Raw genomic sequence first — 25,292 nt, 5'->3', positions numbered from 1 at the left:
TAATTAATTTGGACTAAAATTTTATTGCAAAAAAAAAATTTGTAGTTTGTCATCCTCAATTCTAATTGCCAATCGTGATTTTTTAATACTAATTAAATTGTAACTAAAATATATAAACATTTTAACTGTCAAATATTTTTTTAAAATTAACTTAAAATTAATTTGGGCTACAAATTTATTTAAAAAAAAAGTGCCAATATTTTTATCTTTTATCCAGCCTGTGCACAATGTAGGTCAATGGTGGGGCTTCCTTACCGAAAAAGGTCGTCTTCTTTTGGGATGTTTACACGAGTTATAGCAAAAAAAAAAAAGTGTTGTTCTGGTATTATTTTGCTTATTTTAAAAATTGTGACTATTTGTCTGACAAGCCAAAGCAGTTTAACAAGTTAAATTGTATTTTGGGCTTACTTTCAAGAATTGTGGCTATTTTTTTTTTCTTAAAAAGGAGCAAAAACCACTTCAGGAATTGAACCACTTAAGAATTATGACTTTTTGGACTAATAAAAACATTCAAAACAAGTAAAATTGTGATCATTTTTGGGGTAAAATTGCATTTTGTTCGATTATTTCTATGAATTGTGACTATTACTAGTACGGGAAGTCTTTATAATCAGGAATTGGATTGACATCATTTCCAAAAGGGAAATTGAACCCGCTAATAACAGAGGTACTCGTGTAGCTCGTGTTTTGGCTGAATGGTTCTCGTGTAAACAGGAGCCCAAAGCAAAACCCCGCTCGACTAATCCAAATTTTAGGCACAAATATAATCGTAAACAATTTGATTTTATGCGTAGTGGTGTGTCCTTGTGTGGGGTGGGGGTGGCCTGGATAAAAGGCCATCATTCCGATGTGGGAACTAAAGCACCGCTGAGGTAACACAGTACGTGGGTGGAGTGTAGCGGTTTGCATGCGTAGAAAATAGTAAAGCATGTAAACATCGGATATTGTTTTTAAACGTCGAGGTGTTTCTTGTCCGTAACGCGTGAATGAGTATGTGTAGCAATCGGTAAATAGCGGCTTTGTAAACATGCTCCTCCTCTACTTGGGTTTTTCCACTCCGGCGAGCACCATTCAACAAAAGGGGGCGGGGCTACAGACTCAGCAAACTACAGCAGTGATTTTTTTTTTTTTTTTTTTAAACGCTGTTCGCTCTGGAACTGTAGGTGAGGCAGGAACTCTGAAGTAACCGTTTCAGGGTGAAAAAAAAAAAAAAAAAAGAATTTCCAGCCCACCCGTTGCTACATTGAAGGATTCCGCCCCATCTTGTTGATCAATTCATCTAAGTAGAAGACTTCACAATTGGCAGGCACATGAACAAGCTGAACTATACCATTAATGCACATCTTTCCTTACTTATATCTCCTCTACTAAAGCCAAGATGAGGAACTGGGGGGCCAATAGGGTGGCCGGGCCCCTACCTGCCAAGTCACATGTTGCGGAGTTGAATGGCCTGGCTGACCGGGGACAGGCACACGGGGCAGGCGGCGTCCGGGCTCTGGCATATCTGGGTGGCACAATCGAGACAGAAGAGGTTGTGGCCGCAGGGGACCAGGGCGGCGATCACGTGGCTCTCCATGCAGTGGACGCACATCTCCTGGGGCTGCCCCCGCACCGCCGAGCCCAGGCCGGCTCGGTAGGCGAGGGAGGACTCCGGCGGGGAGGAGGCCGTGCTCTCGCCGGAGGACGAGGAGGAGAAAGCCGAGCAGTAGGATGGGAGCCGGTGGACCTCGTTCGGGGGGGCCCGGTGCTCCATGGCTTCGATCCCGGAGAAGGTTGGGGAGAGGCGGGGCGTGCCGGGCTGACTGGTCTGCAGAGACGTTTGACAGGGAGCCACCGTTAATGCAGTACAATTAATGATTAATGAGATATTTCTTAAGGGAATCCTGTGATTAATTAACTCATTCTCAAACTGTGGCACGCGCACCACTGGTGGTACACGGGCTCCATCTAGCGGACCGCAGAAACAGACTATACATCACATAAGCATACAAATACAAATAATGTCAAACCTGAGTGGGACGACCATCGAAGGTCTGAAGATTTTGGTGGTCCACATAGGGGCTCCAGATGTGAGGCTGTGCAGTGGGGTGAGCCACCTGGCTAGTGGAGATGGTTAAGGGCTCAAATCCTGAGGAAGTGCTCCCGCCTCCGGGGCCCGCCGGGTCCTCGGATGCCACTGGAGGCAGGCCGTCTCCAAACCAGAAACTCGTAGCGCCCGGGTTGCTGTTGTTGTTATTAGAATTGGCGTTGAAGGAGCACGTGGGGCTGAAATCGGACATCCGGTTCCCGCCGCCGTAGAAGGAATCGGTGGAGCTGGAGCCGCTGCCGAGCGAGCTGGAGCTGTCGTTGCGGTAAGTGGAAGACATGCGGACGCTGCCGGATATATTGCTGTTGGCTCGCTGGGGGCCGCCGAGGCTGACCGGGATCAGGCCGCCGTTGTTGACCGCAGACGCGCCGGCGTGAAGCCACTTGGCTTCACCCGGCCCCACGGACACGGCCGAATTGTCGAAGCTGACGTCGGTGCCGTTGAACTGAAAGTCGTTGTTGTCCACGCCGGGGGCCTCGATGCCACCGCCGCAGGTGGCCGTGCGGAGGGCGATGTGCGCCTCGATCTCCTCCCTGGCTCGGTCCACGTTCTCGGGCATCCCCGTGACTTCAAACACGGGCTCCTTGTCACGACTCGGGGTGACGATGTAGGTGTGGGTCTGTTGCTGAATCCGTTTGATGGTCGCCCCTAGGAAACCAAACAATGATTATCTCACATTCATCAGTTTCTGGTTTTATGACATGAAATAAACACAACTCAGGCTTCACTACACGTTTTAAACTAAGCAGGGAGCTGCAAGTTTAATCATGTTTTTCTTCAGCAAATATGCAAACTTAGTTAAAATGTGAGTGTATTATTAGCATTGCAGCAAGTTTGTGCCCTCCCCATTGCGTGAACCAGGTCTGTACCCCCCCTACTCCCCACTAATGTTGCCTTGTATCTGATATACTGCAATGGAATGGATGGAATGGCCTTTATTGTCATTATACAAGATGTACAACGAGATTAGAGAGCTTCTCCTTTCAGTGCAGTAATCAAGTAAAAAAAAAAAAAGTATACAAAAGTAGAGTAAAAAAAGACAATTTAACAAGATATATACAAGATATCCAAAATATACACAGGAGCATAGATAACATATTGCATATATATCAATTTTAGTGCAATGATAAATGAGTCATAGTGCAAATAATAACTGGTGTATACAGATGAGTAAAGTCACATATGAGTGTATTGTATTGGGTTGTTAAATAAATATGATTGAGGTAGTGATGGAAATATTGCACATTTGTATACATATATACAATATACATACAGTAAAGTCTCGTTATATCGATATTCTCGGGAGTCGGAAAAAATATCGATATAACTGGACTATCGATATATCCGATCCTGCGCCGAACTGCATTAAAAGTGGGCAATAATGCACTCGACATTGTTCTATACACACGAGAGAAACCACGAACGCCAGCATGTAAATATGAAAAACAGTGATTATTGCAAGCGATAAAAAGATACCTGAATACAACACAATTAAATACATGTATTTGTACGATTGTGTCTTCGTTGGAATAGGTGTGTATGCTATGTCAGTTGGTTTTTCTGTTGCAGGCATGTGTTTGGCCAGCTATGTGGGGCGGGTTGAGCATGACCTGTGAACCAGGAAGTGCGGGAAACGGTGTGTGTGCTGCGCTCTGGTGGTGGAAGTGTGAAAAATAAAGTTGACTGGAAGCAGCCGTTCGCCGCGTTCTTTTTTTTCTCTGCCCAAGTCAGGCCGCCCCTTACCACGGTTTGGGGCTGAACACGCTGACAGGTAACACTTCGTCCTCGTCATCCTCGTCATGAAAACACTAAGTCTATTCACTGAATCTTCCCTCTAAATTCTACAAATATTTACTCCTTTACTTCAAAAGAGTGTTTAATACTTACCTCATTTTAAATACCTGTAATCCTCTAATTACCGTCCGTCGGTGGAAAAGCCGAAACGGTGTTAGCCGAAAATCAAACAATACGCCGTTTTCAGATTTCGCTAATGGTGGTATTGAAATCCTTAAGCAAAGATTGATTTAAGCTGCTTTTGTATCGATATAAGCAGACCAAATTGGCTGGCGGGAGATGAAAAGGGCATCGTAGTAACCGGATTATCGTAATAACCGGAACTAATTATATCATAAAAGACTAGAAATTTGCTGGGAAATGAAAATAGTATCGTAATAAGCAGTACTTCGATATAACCGATATCGATATAACGAGACTTTACTGTATAGGTAAATGTTATGTGCGGTTGAAATGTCCGGTTAAAAGGACTTTGAGGTTAAAAAAAATCAATAGTGACCATCGCTACTTTGAAGATGCAAATTAAGTGAAAAAAAATGAACATACCTTTCGGACCCACCACTAATCCCACAACACGATATGGCACCCGCACCTGTAAATTAAAAATATATATACATATGCAATACAATATAAACATACTGTACACGTGCACATTTTACCCAAAATGTCAGTTTTCAATCCTGTGCCGACTGACCTGAATGGTGGTCTGTCCAGGTAGAGACGGGATCCCCGGCCCGGATGCAGCGGAGAGAGATCCCGCTTTGTTCCGAGAGGCTCGTATGAGGGAGAAGTGCTCAGCGGCGGACAGGATCTCCCTTTTGGCCATCGCCACGTCTTCCTTACGCCCCGTCACGACAAACACGGGCTGCTCACCCCTCACCGGTGTCTTAATGTAGGTGTTGGTCTTGGCCCGAAGTGCTTTGATTTTACAGCCTGGAGAAAAAGGCAATCAATGGTTATACATTTGTTCGGGTTTGAGACCATTCAGCCTCACCCTTGTTTTATAACCACAATGTTAAGTCATAATGAATCAAAAATTGCACAGCTTATAGATTAAATATTCCTTTCAGCTGTGGTTGTGTCCAGCCATTTCCTGTTGTTGTGTTAACTGTGTAATGTGTGCACCCTGCCCCCCCTCGCAACAGGGCTCCTACACAGCACTCTGACAAAGTGCAAAACCCACCCATAACGAAAATATAGCTAACCAAACAAACGCCACTTACATGCGCAAGTGTATGATGTCGAATACCCATGTTTAATATTGAATCGCATTAAGAAATCGAGATATTTAACAACAAAGGATGGTTGCACTTAAAAGTGGAGCTGATGTGGCAAAGCAGTTTTCATTACTTCGTATTCGAGACAAAGAGACGCTTACTTGTACAAACGTAACCGCAAAAACATACACACGGAATTGGGTAAGTAGGTTATATTAATGAGAATAATAGCTGAAAGAACTTGTTCGACATAACTTAATTATTTCAAGCTGGGGGGACGCTGACCCAGTTATGGCCAGTGCTAATGCTAACCTAGCTAGCTAGGTAGCTAGCTGCACTCAATCTAATGTTAACTTCAAAAATCATAAAAAGTACAAGGTTTCGTGGTTATGTTGTTGACATAATCGCCAGATATGTAATGTAATGTGTGCACATGCAATGTTTTAAAAACGTTGACAAATAATTACAATGTAATGTTGTAACGCTATACAATGCCGGTGGACATAAGTTACTAGCTTAAAAAGTTAGCTTGCCGTCTATTAGCACAAAATAACAGTTAGCATTTATACGTCAGTTCCTCCATTTTCAACTTAAAATACATTTATATACATTTATTGGTATTCCAGAAACTTCCACTCACCCTGCCTGCCCACTATCTCCGCGACATGCTCCGAGCTAGGCACGGCCACGCATTCGGTTGTGTTGACACTTTTCCGTCGAGCCAACAGCGACGCCTCGGCCTCGAAGCCCGGATCCCCTCCGTACACACAGGGGGGCAACACGGTCGGAGATATGTCCGGATCGTCCCGCTCGTCTCCATTGTACAGCAGCACCGTCTCGACTTGCTCCATGCCGCAACCACCCGGCCCCGAAGGCAGGTATTGATGGGCCTGCGCTAGCAAAGAACCGCCCGGGGAGCAGCCGGCGGTGGCCGTGTCTTCGTCTTCGGGCGTGACGCTCCCTTCATCTCCCGAGGGTGGTCGGTGGTGCTGCTGCTGCAGGGGCTTCAAGTCTAGGACCGTACCGATGATATTAAAATGTGAAGCTGGCATGAGCTGGTGGTGGTAGGCTGGGCTATCATCCACTTGCTCCGCTGCCGTCTGGCTCTGGGTGCCGAGGTGCTCGTCGAGGCCCATGCCGGCGAAAGCGTGTACTAGCGGCGGCGGGACCTCGGATTCTCCGTCGTCGGCCTCCAGCAAAGACGTGCTGCTCGGCATTGGCGCAGGGGGGGGCGGTCGCACAAGGATAGGAACGCGGTAAATAAACACCTTATCTCGGAAAGAGAATAATAACAAGCGACCAGCGCCAGGTGGTTGAAATGAGTGGCTTTTGTTTTGTCTCGCCAGCTCTCGGCGCAGCCCTCCCCTGCGCAGTAACGTCGCTCGGCTTGATCTCGCGAGAGTTGGCGTAGGATTCTCGTGTGCGGTTCTTTTATTTCGAGTTCAACTTTCAATGTCCGGCTATGCATTGTTAACATTTACTGTTAAATAACTTTTTATTTTTAATTTATATATAAATACATAAAGTTTCTATTAGATTGCTTTATTACATTACATAACTATTATAACTAAACTGACTGTCATTGCTATTTTGAAGTATGGGGGGAAAATGTCCACAAATGTTGTTGTAACGCAATAAAATGATTTAATCAAATAAGCATTTTTTTTAAATCACGACACATATTAAAACAATGTTACGCTAATTTCGTACATTGTTTGTATACGTCATGGAAAGGAGTAAAACATGGCATTATAAAGGTGATATTTTGACATCAAGAATAAATGATTTATCAGGTCAACATTATTTTTTGCATAATGGTCAAAATATACTTATTTAGAAAGCAAGTTACTTAAAATTAGTTCATATATTTAATGTTTTGGTTAAAATAAAAATAGGACAATTACGTAGCAACGGCCACGTTGGAAAACGGAACAAGTGTCACACCACGTGATCCCGTAAAGCTCCTCCTCCTGTTCTAAAGCCAATACGGTGACAGGCGGGAGGCGGGCTTTACACCAGTGTTGGCCAATGCCGTGGTCCCATTGTAATAACGTTGCTTAAGTCGCATCCGGGTGGGAGCAGCGTATTGAGGTGAGGAGAGAAGGCGAATTGAAACAAAAAGTGTCATTACATCAGTGTAACGTTTTGGCTTACTTTTATTTGAAATATAAGGACGTGCTGTGACACGAGCGGTGAGTTCGTGGCGTCCTCAAGCGTAAGCGGTTTCCTGTGTCCACGACACAATGGGCAGACGTCTTGTACGTTAGCATTATGCTAACAATTTGTTGCTAATGATAATGTCCGGTTTTGCTTGGTCATCTTCCCCTCATCAGAATAGCATTTAACGTATGCTCTATTACTTGCAGGTTGCTTGTTCTTTTTGTGGGTCTTGTGGGTGTTTGACCTGCAAAGAAAAATGTACGGGTCCTTGCGGGTGATGTTGCGGGTGCTGTGGGCCCAGCTCCTGTGTGGCTGGGTGCTGGGCTCCGAACTCACGTTTGAGTTGCCTGACAACGCCAAGCAGTGTTTTTACGAGGATATCACCACGGGTACCAAGTGCACATTGGAATTCCAGGTGTGTTGACTTCAGTTTCTTGTGCAATTTTGCTTCTATGCATTCCTTGTAACACAAAGTATACAGCCAACTCCCCACAATGCAAACACAATGTACTGCACCTATTCTTTTGCCGGTTGGCCATTCATTCATTTTCTACCGCTTTTCCTCACGAGGGTTGCGGGGGTGCTGGAGCCTATCCCAGCTGTCTTTGGGCGAGAGGCGGGATACACTCTGGACTGGTCGCCAGCCAATCACAGGGCACATATAGACAAACAACCATTCACACTCACATTCATACCTATGGACAATTTGGAGTCGCCAATTAACCTAGCATGTTTTTGGAATGTGGGAGGAAACCGGAGTACCCGGAGAAAACCCACGCATGCACGGGGAGAACATGCAAACTCCACACAGAGATGGCCGAGGGTGGAATTGAACCCTGGTCTCCTAGCTGTGAGGTCTGCGCGCTAACCACTAGACGCCGTGTGCCGGTTGGCCATCTATTCGTAAATTGTAAATTGACAGGAAGCAATACCTAAAGCTAGAAGAATACACATATGCAAGTTCACATATTACGTGAGGAGTTCCCCTGGGGTCAATACTGGGACCAAAACTGTTCAACTTGTACATCAATGATATCTCCAAAGTCACAAAAGACTTATAAGTTTCTGTTATTATTTGCGGATGATACCACTGCTTTTTGTTCTGCAGGGAGTACAGACTGTACATTATGTTTTATTAAATCATAAATGGTCACTAAATCATAAATGGTCACAGAATAGACAGTTATTTTAAACTCAACAAACAAATTAATGCAGTTATAAAATCCCGTTTTTAAAAGTCTCTCTCCCGCTTACAGTTAGTCCAGAACTGTGCGGCACGGCTTTTTACAGGAACCAAAAAGGGGGAGCACATCGCCCCAATTCTGGCCTCCCTACATTGGTTCCCTGTTCGTTTTAGGATTGATGTTAAGATTTTATTGTTTGTTTTTAAGGCGTTGAATGGGCTGGCCCCCAAATACATCTTGGACCTCATCCAAATTTACTCACTGAGGCCCAAGGGCCAGCTCCAACTTGTGGTGCCTAAGACGAGCCTTAAGAGCAAGGGGGACCGAGCCTTTTCTGTGGTTGGCCCCAAACTATGGAACTCTCTCCCCTCCCAAGTAAAAAAAAAAAAAAAAAAGGCCCCCAACATCGAAAGCTTTAAGTCTCGTCTTAAAACCCACTTTTATTCTCTGGCTTTTAACTCGGGAGTGAGTCGTATGGTCCTGTGTCTTTTAGTTCTTCGTTTTTATTGTAATTGTTTTTATTTTTTTATACTTTTATTGCTTTGTTTCTTGTTTTTAATATTTTAATATCTATTTTACTATTATTTCTTAAATGCTCTTTTAGTTTTGGATTATTATTATTATTTGGAAACACTGTTTATAAAATGTGCTATATAAATAAAGTGGATTGGATTGGACTAAAAAGATGATTTGATTACAATTGACCTTGAACCTAAATAAAACTAAAATCATGCTGTTTGTTAACAGCAGAAAGGACACGTACCAACAAATACAAATACACAATGTAGACATTGAAAGAGTAAAGGAAAATACATTTCTGGGGATCACAATAGATGAAAATATGAGCTGGAAACCTCATATTACAAATATACAACATAAGTTGGCCAGAAATATTTCAATATTGAACAAAGCAAAATTCACTCCACACTCTTTATTGCTCTCTGGTTCTACCATATCTTACTTATTGTGTGGAAATATGGGCTAATAACTATAAAAGCAATCTTCACTCGCTAAATGTACTGCAAAAAAGGCCAGTAAGGATAATTCATAATGGCGCCCACAGAGAACATACTAACTCCTTATTTCTAAAATCACAAATACTTCAACATGCTGATGTAGTTATAGTATAATCTGGAAAAATCAAGGGTGGTTGCAGCAGCGGTGGAAATGACTGCACAAGCACCGGAATGGTGTTCAGGAGATTTCAAATCCAATGTTCCTCCCCAGGTGGTGACAGGCGGCCATTACGACGTGGACTGCCGCTTGGAGGACCCGGAAGGCACGACGCTGTACAAGGAGATGAAGAAGCAATACGACAGCTTCACCTTCACGGCGGCCAAGGACGGCACCTACAAGTTCTGCTTCAGCAACGAGTTCTCCACGTTCACCCACAAGACGGTGTACTTTGACTTCCAGGTCGGCGACGACCCGCCGCTCTTCCCCAATGAGAACAGGGTCACGGCTCTCACCCATGTAAGTGTTTTATAAGAACGGCAAGTCATCCAAATTTCACATGCTGTACTTACCAGTAGTACTTTAAAAAGTAAGTGTTTTATAAGAACGGCAAGTCATCCAAATTTCACATGCTGTACTTACCAGTAGTACTTTAAAAAATCAGTGTTATCATCATTAAACTGCCATTGTCTGCCACATGAAGACTATATATACTTTATTTTGACAATGCAGTTGATATAAATCAAACAAAAAATTTGAAATCAATTTTGCAGTTGAAAGTTTGCGACTTCATTCATCCTATTCCCATTATTTCCTGCGGGAATCCAGCAATTCCTTGTTTATCTCGGTTTATTGCTTCCATACCCGACCGTGATAAATTAAAGATTCCCCAAAGTAGTATTCTTTGTTTGTAAATCAAATATTTTGGTAGTTAGAGCATCTACATCAGGGGTCTCAAACACGCGGCCCGCGGGCCAAATGTGGCCCGCAGGACACCAGTTTGAGGCCCCCGCCTTGATTATGAAAGTTTAATGTTAGTGCGGCCCGCGCAAGTTTGATATGGATGCTGTATGGTATCATGTACCCAGAAAAAATTATTACGTTTGATTAATGTTCATGTTAAAGGTTAAATAACTGTTAATAGTTATCCTCCCTATCCGTGTGGAAGTGGTAAGTTTTTGGCTATTTAAGTTGAAAGGAAATAACTTGAAGGCTACCGTTTAGGTCGCTAGCTCTCTAGTTTGCGAGTTAGCATGTGTCTCAAGACCCGGCAGTTGCGCAATATGTTGTAAATAAAAAGCGTATAAATGTGACTATAGTCGTGTTTTGTCATGTCTACAGGGCTCTAATAATGCTTTGTTCATTTTAATATGAAAAAAATAATTTGTCTACCCACCAACTATATGTGGTTTCTTAATTTTTAATTATTTGCCGTTTTATTATTATTATTATATTTATTTATTTATTACTGATTGATTGATTTTCTTTATTCTTGATTTGTTTATTTATTTTTCATCTTATTTTGTGTAGAAAAATAAAAAGTAAGATATTTGAGAACAGTGGAATGTTTTATCAGAGCTTTTCTTGTAGAAATTTAATTTTTTTGGTTTTTAATAAATGCGTTTTTTTTGGTTTGTTTTTTTTTTTTTTGGAAAACCTGATACGGCCCAATCTCACCCAGACCCTAGCTCCAGTGGCCCCCAAGTAAATTGAGTTTGAGACCCCTGTTCTACATTGTATTTTTTTTTATAGTTGTAGAGCCCTCTAGACATAGAATAACACCCCTATAGTCACCTTTACACTAATCTTCCCCAATACAGTAAATAATAATCATAAAATAAGCCATTTAAGAGATAAATAAGACTTGTGTGTTTCAATAAATATATTCCGGACATGTAGGGAGGAAGTGACGATGGGGACTATGGCCCCAACGGTACCTCCTGTTGTTGTTATCGTCATTTCTACCCCTCATTGATCTTGGATTCTTCTTTCAAACCCACAATCCCAGCTGGAGTCGGCCTGCGTATCCATCCACGAGGCCCTCAAGTCCGTCATCGACTACCAGACGCACTTCCGCCTCCGCGAGGCGCAGGGTCGCAGCCGGGCCGAGGACCTCAACACGCGCGTCGCCTTCTGGTCCATCGGCGAGGCCATCGTCCTGCTCGTGGTCAGCATCAGCCAGTTGCTGCTACTGAGGAGCTTCTTCTCCGACAGGAAGACCACGACCACCCGCATGGGATCGTAACACCGCTGGGACGGAAGTTGCAGTTTTTGTCCCTCCCTGTCTGGCTTGTGTGCATTGAGTGGCTTTAGAACAGCAGGTGAAAATTCGGATCGTACTAAACGTTGAAATATACGCAAAAACGCTGTTCTAAGAGACTCCTTGCATATAAGTTTCCAACATAGAGATTTGAAACCAGTTTAGAAGGCGTACAAAACAAAGATTGTGCTTTTAAAGCAAGCCCCTTCGGTATAGTTTTTCTGTTCTTATTTTAATAATGTCCTTTTTTTTTTTGTTTTGTATGTGCAAAAATTCCCAGATTCCCACTTTCATCTCACACTCTTTGTTCCTGAGTTGTTGCCCATTTTGACCGCAAATAAGCAATGGAGGGTTGTGGTGACATTAACGACACTAAAACAAATCTTTGATAAGAAAACGGCCCAAAACAAGTAACAAAAAAAGTAGTGCTATTTAAATAGTATTTATCCTGGTAATACTTCAACAGCACTGAAAAAAAAATACAAATGCAGAACAGCAAACTTGTACCTGTAAAACAATCCAGCCTGATATTTTTGGTTCAGTAATGAATATCAGTGGTAAAATACATCTCATATTGTATGGAAAATGTGACAACAGCCTTTTAATTACATATTTTTTGTAAACAACATGTTTAACCCCACTCTCCATCCAAAATGCCGAAACCTTTCTAGTAATTCTTAAAACTTCCTGTTTATCATTTGTGGCTTTATTTTTTTTTTTTTTGACATTTTAACTACGCACTGTTGTGTTTATTAAAAATCAATTCTGAAGCACTCTGTTGTGATGTTAAGTTATTGAGGTGACTGAATAAACTTTTTATTTCCAATCATGTAGAAAGTGTGTTCGTGGCCCATTTTATCCTGTAGATGGCGATAGAATCAAACGCCGGGCAATTGCACATCCAGATCATAATTCAAATTTGATTTAGTGGCTACAAAACAGCTAAAATTGATTAAATTGTTATTAAATGTGTTGTTGGTACATTTGATTCAATTCGAAAATTAAATGCGCAGTATATGTAGCGTTATAATTGGTTGAGGCTGTATATAGCTAGCCGCTCTGTGATTGGCTACCTGAGACGTCCATCATGCCCCTGGAGGAGTGAAATAGGGGAACCCAGCGCAAGCCATTCGGCAGAAAGTGAGTCGTGATCATCAGGGAAAAAACCGTGGGTGGACGGACACTCTTCCGTGTTTACCTCACCTCGGACGCTGAAATCATTTGTCCAGCTCTTTGTGGTTTAACTACCCCGGGGTGGGTGACGACCATTTTGCTGTTTTTGTGTCTTTTTGTTGGTGACGTTCCTCGTCTGTGTGTATTAACCCTCACCGAGAGCGAGAGCGACACCAGCCGCCTCGAAGGCTAAGCTAGGACGGCAACGGGTGGGGGTGGATTCCCCTTTATTTTGACCCGCTTTGAGTAAACAACACATTTGCCGTCACATGAGTATGACAGCCGGAGAAAGTAGACTTCATGGAGGCTTCTTTCTGGGAGATAAATACATTTCTCTGGGTGAGTACCAGATGAAGGAAAGAAAAGCTGAGCTAAGCTAGTCGGCTAGCTTGCTAGTTGGAGGAAGTTAGCTAGCGACAAATGCGTTACCGGGCAAAAGAGACACATACAAGCTTTCATTTTACAGATTTATTTGATTTAAATCCACCCCGAGTGAGCCATGGCATCGTTCGGATTGTAAAACGGAGAGGAATTAATCCTGGAACGCCAGCTAGCAGCTTTGTTAGCTTTAAAGTCGAGCTGTAAACAAAGGCTGCCCTGTACACTTGACATCCCTTCCTGTTATTAGCGTCATTATTGTGTTAGAATACAAAACCAACATGGATTTAAAGACGGCAGTGTTCAATGCAGCCAGAGACGGAAAGCTCAGGCTCCTCCAGAAGCTCCTGGAGAACAAAGATGGACCAGAGGTGACTAAGCTTATGGGCGAGAAGACCAACGGCGCCACCCCGCTACTCATGGCCTCCCGCTACGGTCACCTGGACCTGGTGGAGTACCTCCTGGAGTGCTGCTGCGCTCCAGTCGAGATCGGCGGCTCTGTCAACTTCGACGGGGAAACCATCGAGGGTGCACCGCCGCTTTGGGCCGCGTCCGCAGCCGGGCACTTGAAAGTGGTGCAGTCCCTTCTGGGCCACGGTGCCTCCGTGAACAGCACCACGCTAACCAACTCGACTCCTCTGAGGGCGGCGTGTTTCGATGGTCATCTGGACATTGTCAGGTACCTGGTGGAGCACAAGGCGGACCTGGAGGTGGCCAACAGACACGGGCACACCTGTCTCATGATCTCCTGCTACAAAGGACACAAGGAGATTGCACAGTACCTCCTGGAGAGAGGCGCTGATGTCAACCGCAAAAGTGTTAAAGGTCAGTGGAGTGCTGCACTTAACTAAAAACTATATAAAATATGAATGGTACCAATTAAAGTACACACTGTGTAGTTCTAGGACAACAAAGACCCCACATGAGTCAAGATAAATCTCCCTCCTAAGAATCATTTGTTGGGTTTTCTAATGCAGTGATTTTCAACAACTCGTGAGAAATCGTCAGGTGTGCCGTGAGGAATTATTCAATATCACTTTTTTAAAATTAACATGCATTAATAATTTTCTGCAAATATTATCTCATTGCCGCGTGTCATTGGTGTAAAGACTGGCAGAGCAATGTAATATTCGTCCGTGTGGCAACACGTAGCTGATTGCCTCGTTCCTCTAATAGACTTAGTGATGCACGTTTTGTAACATTCATTCATTTTCTACCGCTTTTCCTCACGAGGGTCCCAGCTGTCTTCGGCCGAGAGGCGGGGTACACCCTGGACTGGTGGCCAGCCAATCACAGGGCACATATAGTCAAACAACCATTCACACTCACATTCATACCTATGGACAATTTGGAGTGGCCAATTAACCAATTTTGGAATGTGGGAGGAAACCAGAGTACCCGGAGAAAACCCACGCATGCACGGGGAGAACATGCAAACTGAGGGTGGAATTGAACCCTGGTCTCCTAGCTGTGAGGTCTGCGCGCTAACCACTAGACCGCCGTGTGCCAGTTGGCCATCTATTCGTAAATTGTAAATTGACACCAAGCAATACCTAAAGCTAGGAGAATACACATATGCAAGTTCACATATTACGTGCGGAGTTCCCCTGGGGTCAATACTGGGACCAAAACTGTTCAACTTGTACATCAATGATATCTCCAAAGTCACAAAAGACTTAAAACTGGTATTATTTGCGGAGGATACCACTGCTTTTTGTCCTGCAGGGAGTACAGACTAAATCATTATGTTTTATTAAATCATAAATGGTCACTAAATCATAAATGGTCACAGAATACAGTGATTTTAAACTCAACAAATTAATACAGTTAATCGGATTTTATCTAAAAGTAAATCTTATTTTATTAAGTCATGCACGCTGATAAAAAGATGAAAGAAGCAAATAATGGTTATTGGTGTGCTGCAAAATTTTTCCAACGTAAAAAAAAAAAAAAGATTAAAAAAAGACTCAAAAAAGATAAAAAAAAAAACACTGTTCTAATGAGTCAAACCTTTTCCCCTCGGAAAATTATTCATATATTGACCTTATTTTCAGGTCAGTACGGCATTATTAATGTAGATACAATATATTATAACAATAATGTTGCTTGATTTTTTTTATTTTATTTTTACAGGATCACACTTCTTGTAACTAAAGTGGGCAGTCTAAATATTAAAAACGCCTCTCGGCTCATGTGATGATGAACGGACAGATAATGAGACAGCCTGGCGGGGTCCCTTTGGGTTGACTTTTGGCAGCCATGTTGTGGTTACCGTATTTAGCTCCAGTGTGATCCGGTGCAGCTCCGCATATTAAACATATGATGGATACCTTTTTGGACGGTGTCAATCCAAACCGAGTGGGGGTTGTTTTGCAGTCACCGGTTTTGAAACAATAAGTCAAGTCGTAGCATATGACTCATCCGACTCAACTGAACAAACTATGTCCTCTTTGAAATCCGGACCTGTCAAACGTCTTACAGCGCCATTTTAAAAAAAACCTCGATGACTCAGGAAGAACCTGTGCATTTTGAATTGTAAAGATGTAACCAAATAATGACACGCCTCATTCATGTAAAGTACGGCGAACATTAGCCTAGCTTGCATGTCATTGTTTCGGTCAGTATTCTTTGGAAAACATGCTAAACGACATGCTTACGAACAGTTAGCCGCCTGTAATAACATTGCGCTTCATGGCAGCCATGTTTTTTAACCAATAGATAAAATTGACATTTTAGTTTATTTTATGTATTTGCCAAATTTTGTGGCGAGTCGACTTAACACCATAAATTTACATTGGGTGTTTTTTTGTGTGTGAGAAATTTCAAGTCTGTCTGAATTACAGGGAAACTTTAGGTTTTTGTAATCGAATTTGTCGGAAAAATAATAGCGCTGGCATTGCGCTTCATGGCAGCCATGTTTTTCAACCAAAAGATAAAATTTACATTTTATTTTATTTATTTGCCAAATTTTGTGGCGAGTCGACTTAACACCATAAATTTACAGTGGGTGTTTTTTTGTGTGTGAGAAATTTCAAGTCTATCTGATTTACAGAGAAACTTTAGGGTTTCGTAATTGAATTTGTCGGAAAAATAATAGCGCTGGCATTTCGCTTCATGGCAGCCATGTTTTTCAACCAAAAGATAAAATTTACATTTTATTTTATTTATTTGCCAAATTTTGTGGCGAGTCGACTTAACACCATAAATTTACAGTGGGTGTTTTTTTGTGTGTGAGAAATTTCAAGTCTATCTGATTTACAGAGAAACTTTAGGGTTTCGTAATCGAATTTGTCGGGAAAATAATAGCGCTGGCATTTCGCTTGATGGCAGCCATGTTTTTCAACCAATAGATAAAATTAACATTTTATTTTATTTTATGTATTTGCCGAATTTTGTGGCGAGTCGACTTAACACTATAAATTTACAGTGGATGTTTTTTTGTGTGTGAGAAATTTCAAGTCTGTCTGATTTACAGAGAAACTTTAGGGTTTCGTAATCGAATTTGTCGGAAAAATAATAGCGCTGGCATTTCGCTTGATGGCAGCCATGTTTTTCAAGCAATAGATAAAATTTACATTTTATTTTATTTTATGTATTTGCCAAATTTTGTGGCGAGTCGACTTAACACCAAAAATTTACAGTGGGTGTTTTTTTTTTAGTGAGAAATTTCAAGTCTGTCTGTAATATACGTGGAAACTTTAGGGTTTCGTAATCGAATTTGTCGGAAAAATAATAGCGCTGGAATTGCGCTTGATGGCAGCCATGTTTTTCAACCAATAGATAAAATTTACATTTTATTTTATTTTATGTATTTGCCAAATTTTGTGGCGAGTCGACTTAACACCATAAATTTACAGTGGGTGTTTTTTTAGTGAGAAATTTCAAGTCTGTCTGTAATATACGGGTAAACTTTAGGGTTTCGTAGTCGAATTTGTCGGAAAAATAATAGTGCTGGCATTTCGCTTGATGGCAGCCATGTTTTTCAACCAATAGATAAAATTTACATTTTATTTTATTTTATGTATTTGCCAAATTTTGTGGCGAGTCGACTTAACACCATAAATTTACAGTGGGTGTTTTTTTTGTGTGTGAGAAATTTCAAGTCTATCTGATTTACAGAGAAACTTTAGGGTTTCGTAATCAAATTTGTCGGAAAAATAATAGCGCTGGCATTTCGCTTGATGGCAGCCATGTTTTTCAACCAATAGATAAAATTTACATTTTATTTTATTTTATGTATTTGCCAAATTTTGTGGCGAGTCGACTTAACACCATAAATTTACAGTGGGTGTTTTTATTGTGAGAAATTTCGAGTCTGTCTGTAATATACGGGGAAACTTTAGGGTTTCGTAATCGAATTTGTCAGAAAAATAATAGCGCTAGCAACACAGGAGTGCATATGTCCGCAAATCTTAGACGTAAACTTTATTTCATTATGTTACGAGGAAGCGGGCTTGGCATTTAATGTAATTTTATTCAACCAGGAAGTATTTGTCCCTATAATTATTCTGTATTTACAGTTGCTATTCCATACTGAACAACAGAGCCTCAGCGGGTTCCAGCCAAGTGTTTTTAGTGCCTCCATTGTAGCGATAAACTATCAATTTTATACAATCGATTACTACGGTGCCCGCTAGTATAACCAATAAATATAGCTTCTCACAGCCGTGTTCCAAATTAGAGTCCAACAGTTGCCTGCTTTCCGTTTTTTTCTGGATTGGATGACCTAAATTCTGCTTTTTTTTACGACAGGATTTGATCTTGTAGATAAGATTGAAACAAACCCGTGACGTTTTTTATTACGAGCACATGTCGGCGCTTTAGTCAAAGCCGCAGTATCTCTGTACCAATATTCTAGTCTGCAACAGGGGTGTCCAAAGTGCGGCCAGGGTGGCGTTTGTTTTTGTTTGCTTTTTTAAAAATTGGCCCATGGTACAGTTTAACCATTAGCAGTAATTTTACAAAAACAAAGTGAAAAGATAAATGGAAAAATGTTGTAATTTAGTGATGAAATATGAGAATAAACTCTTATGATGAGAAAAAATTTCATTTTAGTAACAAGGACTTGGATTTAGACAAGACTTTATTACTAAGACTATATACTCTCAAATAAAATGCAATATGAATAAGATATAATAAAATAAAAATAATATAAGCTAAACAAGATTAACTCCGGTTTCCTCCCACATTCCAAAAACATGCTAGGTTAATTGACGTCTCCAAATTGTCCATAGGTATGAATGTGAGTGTGAATGGTTGTTTGTCTATATGTGCGCTGTGATTGGCTGGCAACCAGTCCAGAGTGTACCCCGCCTCTCGCCCAAAGACGGCTGGGATAGGCTCCAGCACCCCCGCTACCCTCGTGAGGAAAAAGCGGTAGAAAATGAATGAATGAATGAAAACAAGATTAGCATCTTTACAAATAGTGTGTAGAATATGGTAAATACAAGTAAATGTACACTTTATACAAGGGATGACAGAGAGTACAGCGTAATAATGTGGTGAATTATCTTTTACAGACAGGTGAGGTATTGTTGAGCTGGATGGAGTGAATTAAGTTTTGTAGCGTTTACTGTGGGAACGGAACTGGGGGAGTCTGTTGGAGAATGACTGGATGGGGTTGTCCATTATGGAGAGTGTATTTTATATAATATAATCCAAATGTAATCAAAAAAATTTTTTAAAGTTCTATAGTTTATAAATAAAATCATACTATTGCCAAAATAAAGATTATTTAACAAGAATTTTAAATATTTCAGCGGAGAGCAAAGGGGTTGCACTCGTTCACATACTTCATCCGTTATGGCCTCTGCAGACCTTCTTCCTTGGCTCGAATGTTCACTGTCGACTATCTGGACTGAGCTGGGGATCAGTTTGGACTCACAAGTGTGAGGCGGAGGGTAAAACGCACCACCGTTTAATCAAGAACATCCCTAAAGTCTAAATCAGGTGCAGCAAGCAGCTCTACTACTGCCGGGACATTAATCCTTCAAATACGCTCTCAAAGTCGGCCAACTCTAATGAATAACATTATTGTTGCACTCAGTGCACTGGAAACAAGTTGCATCACTTAACCTTTTTTTTTTTTTTTTTTCCCTGAGATGTCCTAAAATATCTCAAATGCTTGGTAATGTGGGTCAAACTCCCAAGCATGAGATTTCACAGTAATGCTGCAGTAGTACTGTACTTCCTTAGGTACACCTGCCGGTACAAGAACGACTCACTACTGCGAAATTCAGTTTGCACTTGCTCAGAAATACCACGCGGTCTAAAATCTCTGGCTCGCCAGGTTTTACCTGTGATGCGACCTGCGTCCTAGCCGTGAAAACAAACGCCTCGCACAAGTCGTATATAATAACTTGTTGTGTGACTGCAGTACAAGCTGGAACGCCTTGTCACTTGCTGTTTTGAGTGAAAGGGAATTACACACAGAGACGCTTCCTGTAATTTAGAAGCCGCTCTTAACAATAATCTTCTTTATATTTGAAATAGACGTCATTTCTCCTGATTTTGCAGTGCCATTAATGCATTCAAGAAAGTGGCAGTTTTTTTCCATAGGACATCCAAATATTCATTCATTCATTTTCTACCGCTTTTTCCCCTCATGAGAGTCGCGGGGGCGGGTGCTGGAGCCTAAACATTAAAAGTAGTCATTTAACGCATCGGTGAGTTACCTGGACTGTACAGGTGAGCAAATCAAGCCCTCTCGCTCGATACCCGGCTTCTACCGACATCCATAGCGGCACGCTAGCTGCTCAGAGCATGTGTCCGAATACAGTAGAATTGGCTCTCTCCGCTCTATAATCTCATTAGTAGTGATGCAGTAGTTGAAATGTCAAGATACAGTGTACCTCAGTTAACATCCGCCCTGGTTAGCATGTTTTTTGGTTCATTCATTAATTCATTTTCTACCGCTTATCCTCACGAGGGTCGCAAGGGGGTGTTGGAGCCTATCCCATGTCTTCGGGCGAGAGGCAGTGTACACCCTGGACTGGTGGCCAGCCAATCACAGGGCACATATAGACAAACAACCATTCACACTCACATTCATACCTATGGACAATTTGGAGTCGCTAATTAACCTAGCATGTTTTTGGAATGTGGGAGGAAACCGGATTTTAAAAGTTAATGTCCCTTCCTTGTTTACGTCTCTGACGACCTCCTCACCTTACGGCAAAATGTTGGGAGAGAGGGAGAGAGGACCACAAGCTACCCAGCATGCCTTGTGGCAGGACTATATGGGTGTAATCACATTTATTATGGAATGTGGGAGGAAAACCGGAATACCCGGGGAAAACCCACACATGCATGGGGAGAACAACTCCACACAGAGATGACTGAGGGTGGAATTGAACCCTGGTCTCCTAGCTGTGAGGTCTGTGCGCTAACCACTTTACCGTCGTGCCGCCCCATATCCAAATATATGAAGAAAAATCAATTTTACAGGGGATGGTTATAGTTTTACATGCAGAAAATGAAAATGGGGCGGCGAGTGGTTAGCGCGCAGACCTCACAGCTAGGAGGACCAGGGTTCGATTCCACTTTCGGCTATCTCTGTGTGGAGTTTGCATGTTCTCCCCGTGCTAGGTTAATTGGCGACTCCAAATTGTCCATAGGTATGAATGTGAGTGTGAATGGTTGTTTGTCTATATGTGCCGTGTGATTGGCTGGCCACCAGTCCAGGGTGTACCCCGCCTCTCGCCTGAAGACAGCTGGGATAGACTCCAGCACCCCCCGCGACCCTCGTGAGGAAAAAGCAGTAGAAAATGAATGAATGAATGAATATGCTGTTTTCTGGCTTTAAATTGCACCAAACATGCTGTTGCTTCTATTGTGGAGTTGCATCATCACCTGCTTGTGCCTCTCATGCAAAAAAATAAGAGGTATAAATATGTTTTCAGGAGTGAGATGTCGGGTTGAAAAAAAAACACATAGAAGTCTTTGGTAGCGAATGACGTCATCAGTCCGAAGCTAAGATGATTCCTTGTGAGGAATGTTTTGGCTAAGTTAGCTTTCTGAAAGGAAGGGCACCTGATCGTCATCATAATTGGTACATATGATGAAGATGACACCTTGTAACTTCTTCTCCTTAACTCCTCTCCACAGGCAACACAGCACTCCATGACTGTGCAGAGTCCGGCAGCCTGGAGATCATGCGCATGCTGCTGCAGTACAGGGCGTCCATGGAGCAGGACGGCTACGGCATGACCCCCCTGCTGTCCGCTAGCGTCACGGGCCACACCAACATTGTAGACTACCTTACCACACATCACCAGGTGCGGCGTTCTGTCACTTTTAGTTGATTGCGGTAGCCACATGATGGCGGTAGCTGCACCCAGCTGCTCTGCATGCACTGTAAAACAGTCTCTGTTGTGTTATGCAAGTAAATGTAATAATTTTTTTTTTTTTTTTTTTTTTACCTAGACGAGCCACAAGGAGCGCATCGACGCCCTGGAGCTCCTGGGAGCCACGTTTGTGGACAAGAAGCGAGACCTGCTTGGAGCTTTGAAGTACTGGAAGAAAGCCATGGACTTCAGGTACATGGACAGCAACAACGTGGTCCATAAACCGGAGCCCAAGCAGCTCATCATGGCCTACGACTACGCCCGGGAGGTGAGTCCTGTGTTCGGTTCCTTCCGGGCATCGAATCATCAGAAGCTGATGATTTTTTGTTGTTGGACGTTGTCCGTTCTTCAGGTGACAAATGGAGAAGAACTGGACGGGCTCATATCGGACCCCGATGAGATGCGCATGCAGGCTCTGCTCATCCGCGAACGGATCCTTGGCCCGCAGCACCCGGACACGTCGTACTACATCCGATACCGCGGCGCCGTCTACGCCGACTCCGGGAACTTTGAGCGCTGCATCAATCTGTGGAAGTACGCCCTGGACATGCAGCAGAGCAACCTGGACCCCCTCAGCCCCATGACGGCCTCCAGCCTGCTGTCCTTCGCCGAGCTCTTCTCCTTCATGCTGCAGGACCGGGCCAAGGGTCTGCTGGGGACGTCTGTGTCCTTCGAGGACCTGATGGGGATCCTGACCAAAAGCGTGCTGGAGATCGAACGCGCCATACGGCACAGGACGTCGTTTCCTCTCGACCCCGCCCAGCTCAGCAAAGCGCTCTCCATCATCCTGCACCTAGTCTGTCTTCTGGAGAAGGTGCCGTGCACGACCGAGCAGGACCACTTCAAGAAGGAGACCATCTACAGGTGTGGACACGTCTCTCTCGGACCGTAAGCCCGGTGGGATTCGTTGTGGTCGTCTTATCCCGTCTCCCTGCACATTTATTTCTGCAGGTTCCTGAAGCTCCAGCCACGTGGCAAGAACGGCTTCAGCCCACTCCACCTGGCCGTGGACCGCAACACCACCTGCGTGGGCCGCTACCCGGTCTGCAAGTTCCCCTCGCTCATCGTCACCTCCATCCTCCTGGAGTGCGGCGCCGACGTCAACTGTCGAGACGACGACGATAACAGGTCTGTTTCTCTGCCTTGATAAGACTTCTCACCAAAAGCGTTAAAAAGAAAATTATTCTTAAAATAAAAAAATATTTAGAAATTATTTATTCATTGTATTCATTTATAATTATAAATTAAATTATAATATTATCTTAAAATTATATTATATTATTATATTAAAATTATATTATGGTATTATATTAAAATTATAAATAAATAATAATAATAAAAATATAGAATTTTATAATAATAAAAAATAACAGGTCTGTTTCTCTGCTTTGATAAGACTTCTCACCAAAAGCGTTAAAAAGAAAATTATTCTTAAAATAAAAAATATTTAGAAATTATTTATTCATTGTATTCATTTATAATTATAAATTAAATTATAAATAATTATAAATTAAATTATAATATTATCTTAAAATTATATTATATTATTATATTAAAATTATATTATGGTATTATATTAAAATTATAAATAAATAATAATGATAGAAATATAGAATTTTATAATAATAAAAAATAATAACAGGTCTGTTTCTCTGCTTTGATAAGACTTCTCACCAAAAGCGTTAAAAAGAAAATTATTCTTAAAATAAAAACATATTTAGAAATTATTTATTCATTGTATTAATTTATAATTATAAATTAAATTATAAATAAAATTATATTATATTAAAATTATATTATAGTATTATATTATAGTATTATATTAAAATTATAAATAATAATAATAAAAATATATAATTTTACAATAATTTGATAATAATAAAAATAATAACAGGTCTGTTTCTCTGCTTTGATGAGACTTCTCACCAAAAGCGTTAAAAAGAAAATTCTTAAAATAAAAAAATATTTAGAAATTATTTATTCATTATATTAATTTATAATTATAAATTAAATTATAAATAATTATAAATAAAATTATATGATATTATTATAGTATATGAAAAATTATAAATAAATAATAATAAATATATAATTTTATAATAATAAAAAATAATAATAAATTGAAATTATAATTTTTTTTATGTATAGTGGGAAACACTGGTGTCAATCTTTTGTAGTATAATAATTTATATTAATGTCATATACTGCAGTACATAGTAATCAGTGTTAAATATATCAGGATTAATTGATAATATTCACTAATAAATACACAAACATCTTTCCAGTGTTAAGGTGAAATATGTTTTATGTGTAAAATGTTAAAAATGATAGCAAGAGTAGTATTAGTATAATTTAATAATAATAATGATGATGATGATTAAATAAGTCAATACCGAAAGTGCTTGAATGTGGCAGTGGTGGGGGTGGGTGGGGGTGGTGGACTTTTCCCAAAAATTCCCGTGTGACGTCACTCCTCCCGCCAAACCAGCCCGCTCCACATAGCCGCGTCCAACGGCCACTCGGACATCATGAACCTCCTGGTGTCGTGGGGGACTCACTTCGACAGCACCAACGCCTTCCAGCAGACGGCCTGCGACCTCCTGGACGAGAAGGAGCTGGCCCGGAACGTGGTCCAGCCCATCAACCACACCACGCTGCAGTGCCTGGCCGCCAGGGTCATCGTCAAGCACAGCCTCCGCTACCAGGGGAACATCCCCGAAAAACTTGAGGCCTTCGTCCAGCTCCACAGATGATGACTCACGGAATCGAACCGAAGAGCGGAACAAATGGAGGATTGGGTGTTGTGATGAATTGACAGAAGACATCTCTGGATAAACTCTGCAAGGGATTTCTACTTTTTTTTTTTTTTTTTTGCGCATTAGGAAAAAAAAATTTGGCATGTTCCACAATGCTATTTATTATCATCACTTGAGAGATTTTTCTCCATGTTGGCTCCAACTTTTGCCGCCTTTTGTCAAAAACAAAGATGGCGGCAATTTGACATCTGCTGGAACATCAGGTCCACCCCACCTACCCCCATTTTCCACTGTTGCCAACACCCGTTTTTTTTTTTTTTGTACTTTTCCAACTGAATTGTCATGCAAATCTGGATATCCGCCATGTGGAGTTGCCGTTCTACAGGAAGTCGTTTTTTTTTTTTTTTTGAAGTGGGGGGGGCGGGGGTGAAGGTTTCCATTTCCAAGTGTATAAAAAAGCTTTACATATACTGTCCGCTAACACCGTAAGTGCTTTATTCCTTCTATGCACAGGCTAGGCTGTTGGAAAGAGACTGTTGAATTGCACACACAGCTGCCACAGTGAACATCACAGCGACCCCCCCCCCCCCCATAACCCCCCCCAATATAATATACCATAACGTCATATCACAGGACACCCGCACTGCTCATTATAGAGTCAGGTTTTGTGAATGATCTTGTTTGCACATTTTCAGTGGTGTGTGTGGAGAAAGACGGGAAAAGGGGGGGGGGGTACGGAAAGGGCTTTTTTTTTTTTTTTTTTTTTTCTTCTCCCCCAACATTTGTAGGAGTTCATGATATGGATTTTGGGTTTTTCCACCAGAAAAGTTGACATAGAAAATGTATGACCACTCCCCCGGGCAACTTGGTCTGAATCAGCACTTTAATTCACAGCTGAGATTAAAATTGGAATGTGGCATTAATCCTGTTAATCCACATCTTTATTAATTTGACAATAAACCCATGTTGCACTTGTACTTACCTA

At 41.7% G+C, this 25,292-nt stretch overlaps 3 protein-coding genes across 5 annotated transcripts; 2 read left to right on the top strand and 1 right to left on the bottom strand.

Annotated features, from left to right (window-relative positions):
• Positions 1-662: 662 nt before the first annotated feature.
• LOC131127918 (RNA-binding protein MEX3B-like) lies at positions 663-6,489 on the bottom strand. Its single transcript, XM_058070274.2, has 5 exons — positions 5,738-6,489; positions 4,575-4,813; positions 4,427-4,472; positions 2,010-2,734; positions 663-1,807 (listed from the first exon to the last, which is right to left on the bottom strand). The coding sequence occupies exons 1-5, from the start codon at positions 6,312-6,314 to the stop codon at positions 1,427-1,429; spliced, it is 1,968 nt and encodes a 655-aa protein (XP_057926257.2). The 5' UTR covers positions 6,315-6,489; the 3' UTR covers positions 663-1,426.
• A 554-nt stretch (positions 6,490-7,043) lies between these two features.
• Positions 7,044-12,428, top strand: tmed7 (transmembrane p24 trafficking protein 7). 3 transcript variants are annotated; one of them, XM_058070479.2, is made up of 4 exons: positions 7,044-7,188; positions 7,464-7,672; positions 9,669-9,914; positions 11,404-12,428. In XM_058070479.2, exons 2-4 carry the CDS (start codon positions 7,514-7,516, stop codon positions 11,638-11,640), a joined length of 642 nt encoding a protein of 213 aa, XP_057926462.1. In that variant the 5' UTR covers positions 7,044-7,188; positions 7,464-7,513; the 3' UTR covers positions 11,641-12,428. The 3 variants fall into 3 exon arrangements, with proteins under 3 accessions (XP_057926462.1, XP_057926463.1, XP_057926464.1); XM_058070480.2 differs by having other exon boundaries at positions 7,183-7,289; XM_058070481.2 differs by lacking the exon at positions 7,044-7,188 and adding an exon at positions 7,195-7,312.
• Positions 12,429-12,651: 223 nt separating this feature from the next.
• fem1c (fem-1 homolog c) lies at positions 12,652-24,709 on the top strand. The gene is made up of 6 exons (XM_058071740.2): positions 12,652-14,031; positions 21,313-21,482; positions 21,631-21,819; positions 21,904-22,415; positions 22,503-22,679; positions 24,040-24,709. Exons 1-6 carry the CDS (start codon positions 13,488-13,490, stop codon positions 24,302-24,304), a joined length of 1,857 nt encoding a protein of 618 aa, XP_057927723.2. The 5' UTR covers positions 12,652-13,487; the 3' UTR covers positions 24,305-24,709.
• The last annotated feature ends 583 nt before the right edge of the window (positions 24,710-25,292 follow it).

This window comes from Doryrhamphus excisus, linkage group LG3 (assembly GCF_037039965.1).
Source record: "Doryrhamphus excisus strain RoL-2023G ecotype Guam linkage group LG3, RoL_Dexc_Guam_v1.1, whole genome shotgun sequence".
In the NCBI taxonomy this organism is placed as follows: domain Eukaryota; kingdom Metazoa; phylum Chordata; class Actinopteri; order Syngnathiformes; family Syngnathidae; genus Doryrhamphus; species Doryrhamphus excisus.
Note: the sequence above shows the minus strand (reverse complement) of the source record. Positions and strands in the feature narration are given on the sequence as shown.

Excerpts from the sequence above, each read along its gene's own strand:
- tmed7 (XM_058070479.2), top strand. The coding sequence starts at position 7,514 with ATGTACGGGTCCTTGCGGGTGATGTTGCGGGTGCTGTGGGCCCAGCTC. Across the intron at positions 7,673-9,668 it reads AGTGCACATTGGAATTCCAG|GTGGTGACAGGCGGCCATTA; the intron begins GTGTGTTGACTT and ends GTTCCTCCCCAG. Across the intron at positions 9,915-11,403 it reads GGGTCACGGCTCTCACCCAT|CTGGAGTCGGCCTGCGTATC; the intron begins GTAAGTGTTTTA and ends CCACAATCCCAG.
- LOC131127918 (XM_058070274.2), bottom strand. The coding sequence starts at position 6,314 with ATGCCGAGCAGCACGTCTTTGCTGGAGGCCGACGACGGAGAATCCGAG. Across the intron at positions 4,814-5,737 it reads GGAGATAGTGGGCAGGCAGG|GCTGTAAAATCAAAGCACTT; the intron begins GTGAGTGGAAGT and ends CTTTTTCTCCAG. Across the intron at positions 4,473-4,574 it reads CTGGACAGACCACCATTCAG|GTGCGGGTGCCATATCGTGT; the intron begins GTCAGTCGGCAC and ends TTTAATTTACAG.
- fem1c (XM_058071740.2), top strand. The coding sequence starts at position 13,488 with ATGGATTTAAAGACGGCAGTGTTCAATGCAGCCAGAGACGGAAAGCTC. Across the intron at positions 14,032-21,312 it reads CAACCGCAAAAGTGTTAAAG|GCAACACAGCACTCCATGAC; the intron begins GTCAGTGGAGTG and ends TCCTCTCCACAG. Across the intron at positions 22,680-24,039 it reads CGAGACGACGACGATAACAG|CCCGCTCCACATAGCCGCGT; the intron begins GTCTGTTTCTCT and ends CCGCCAAACCAG.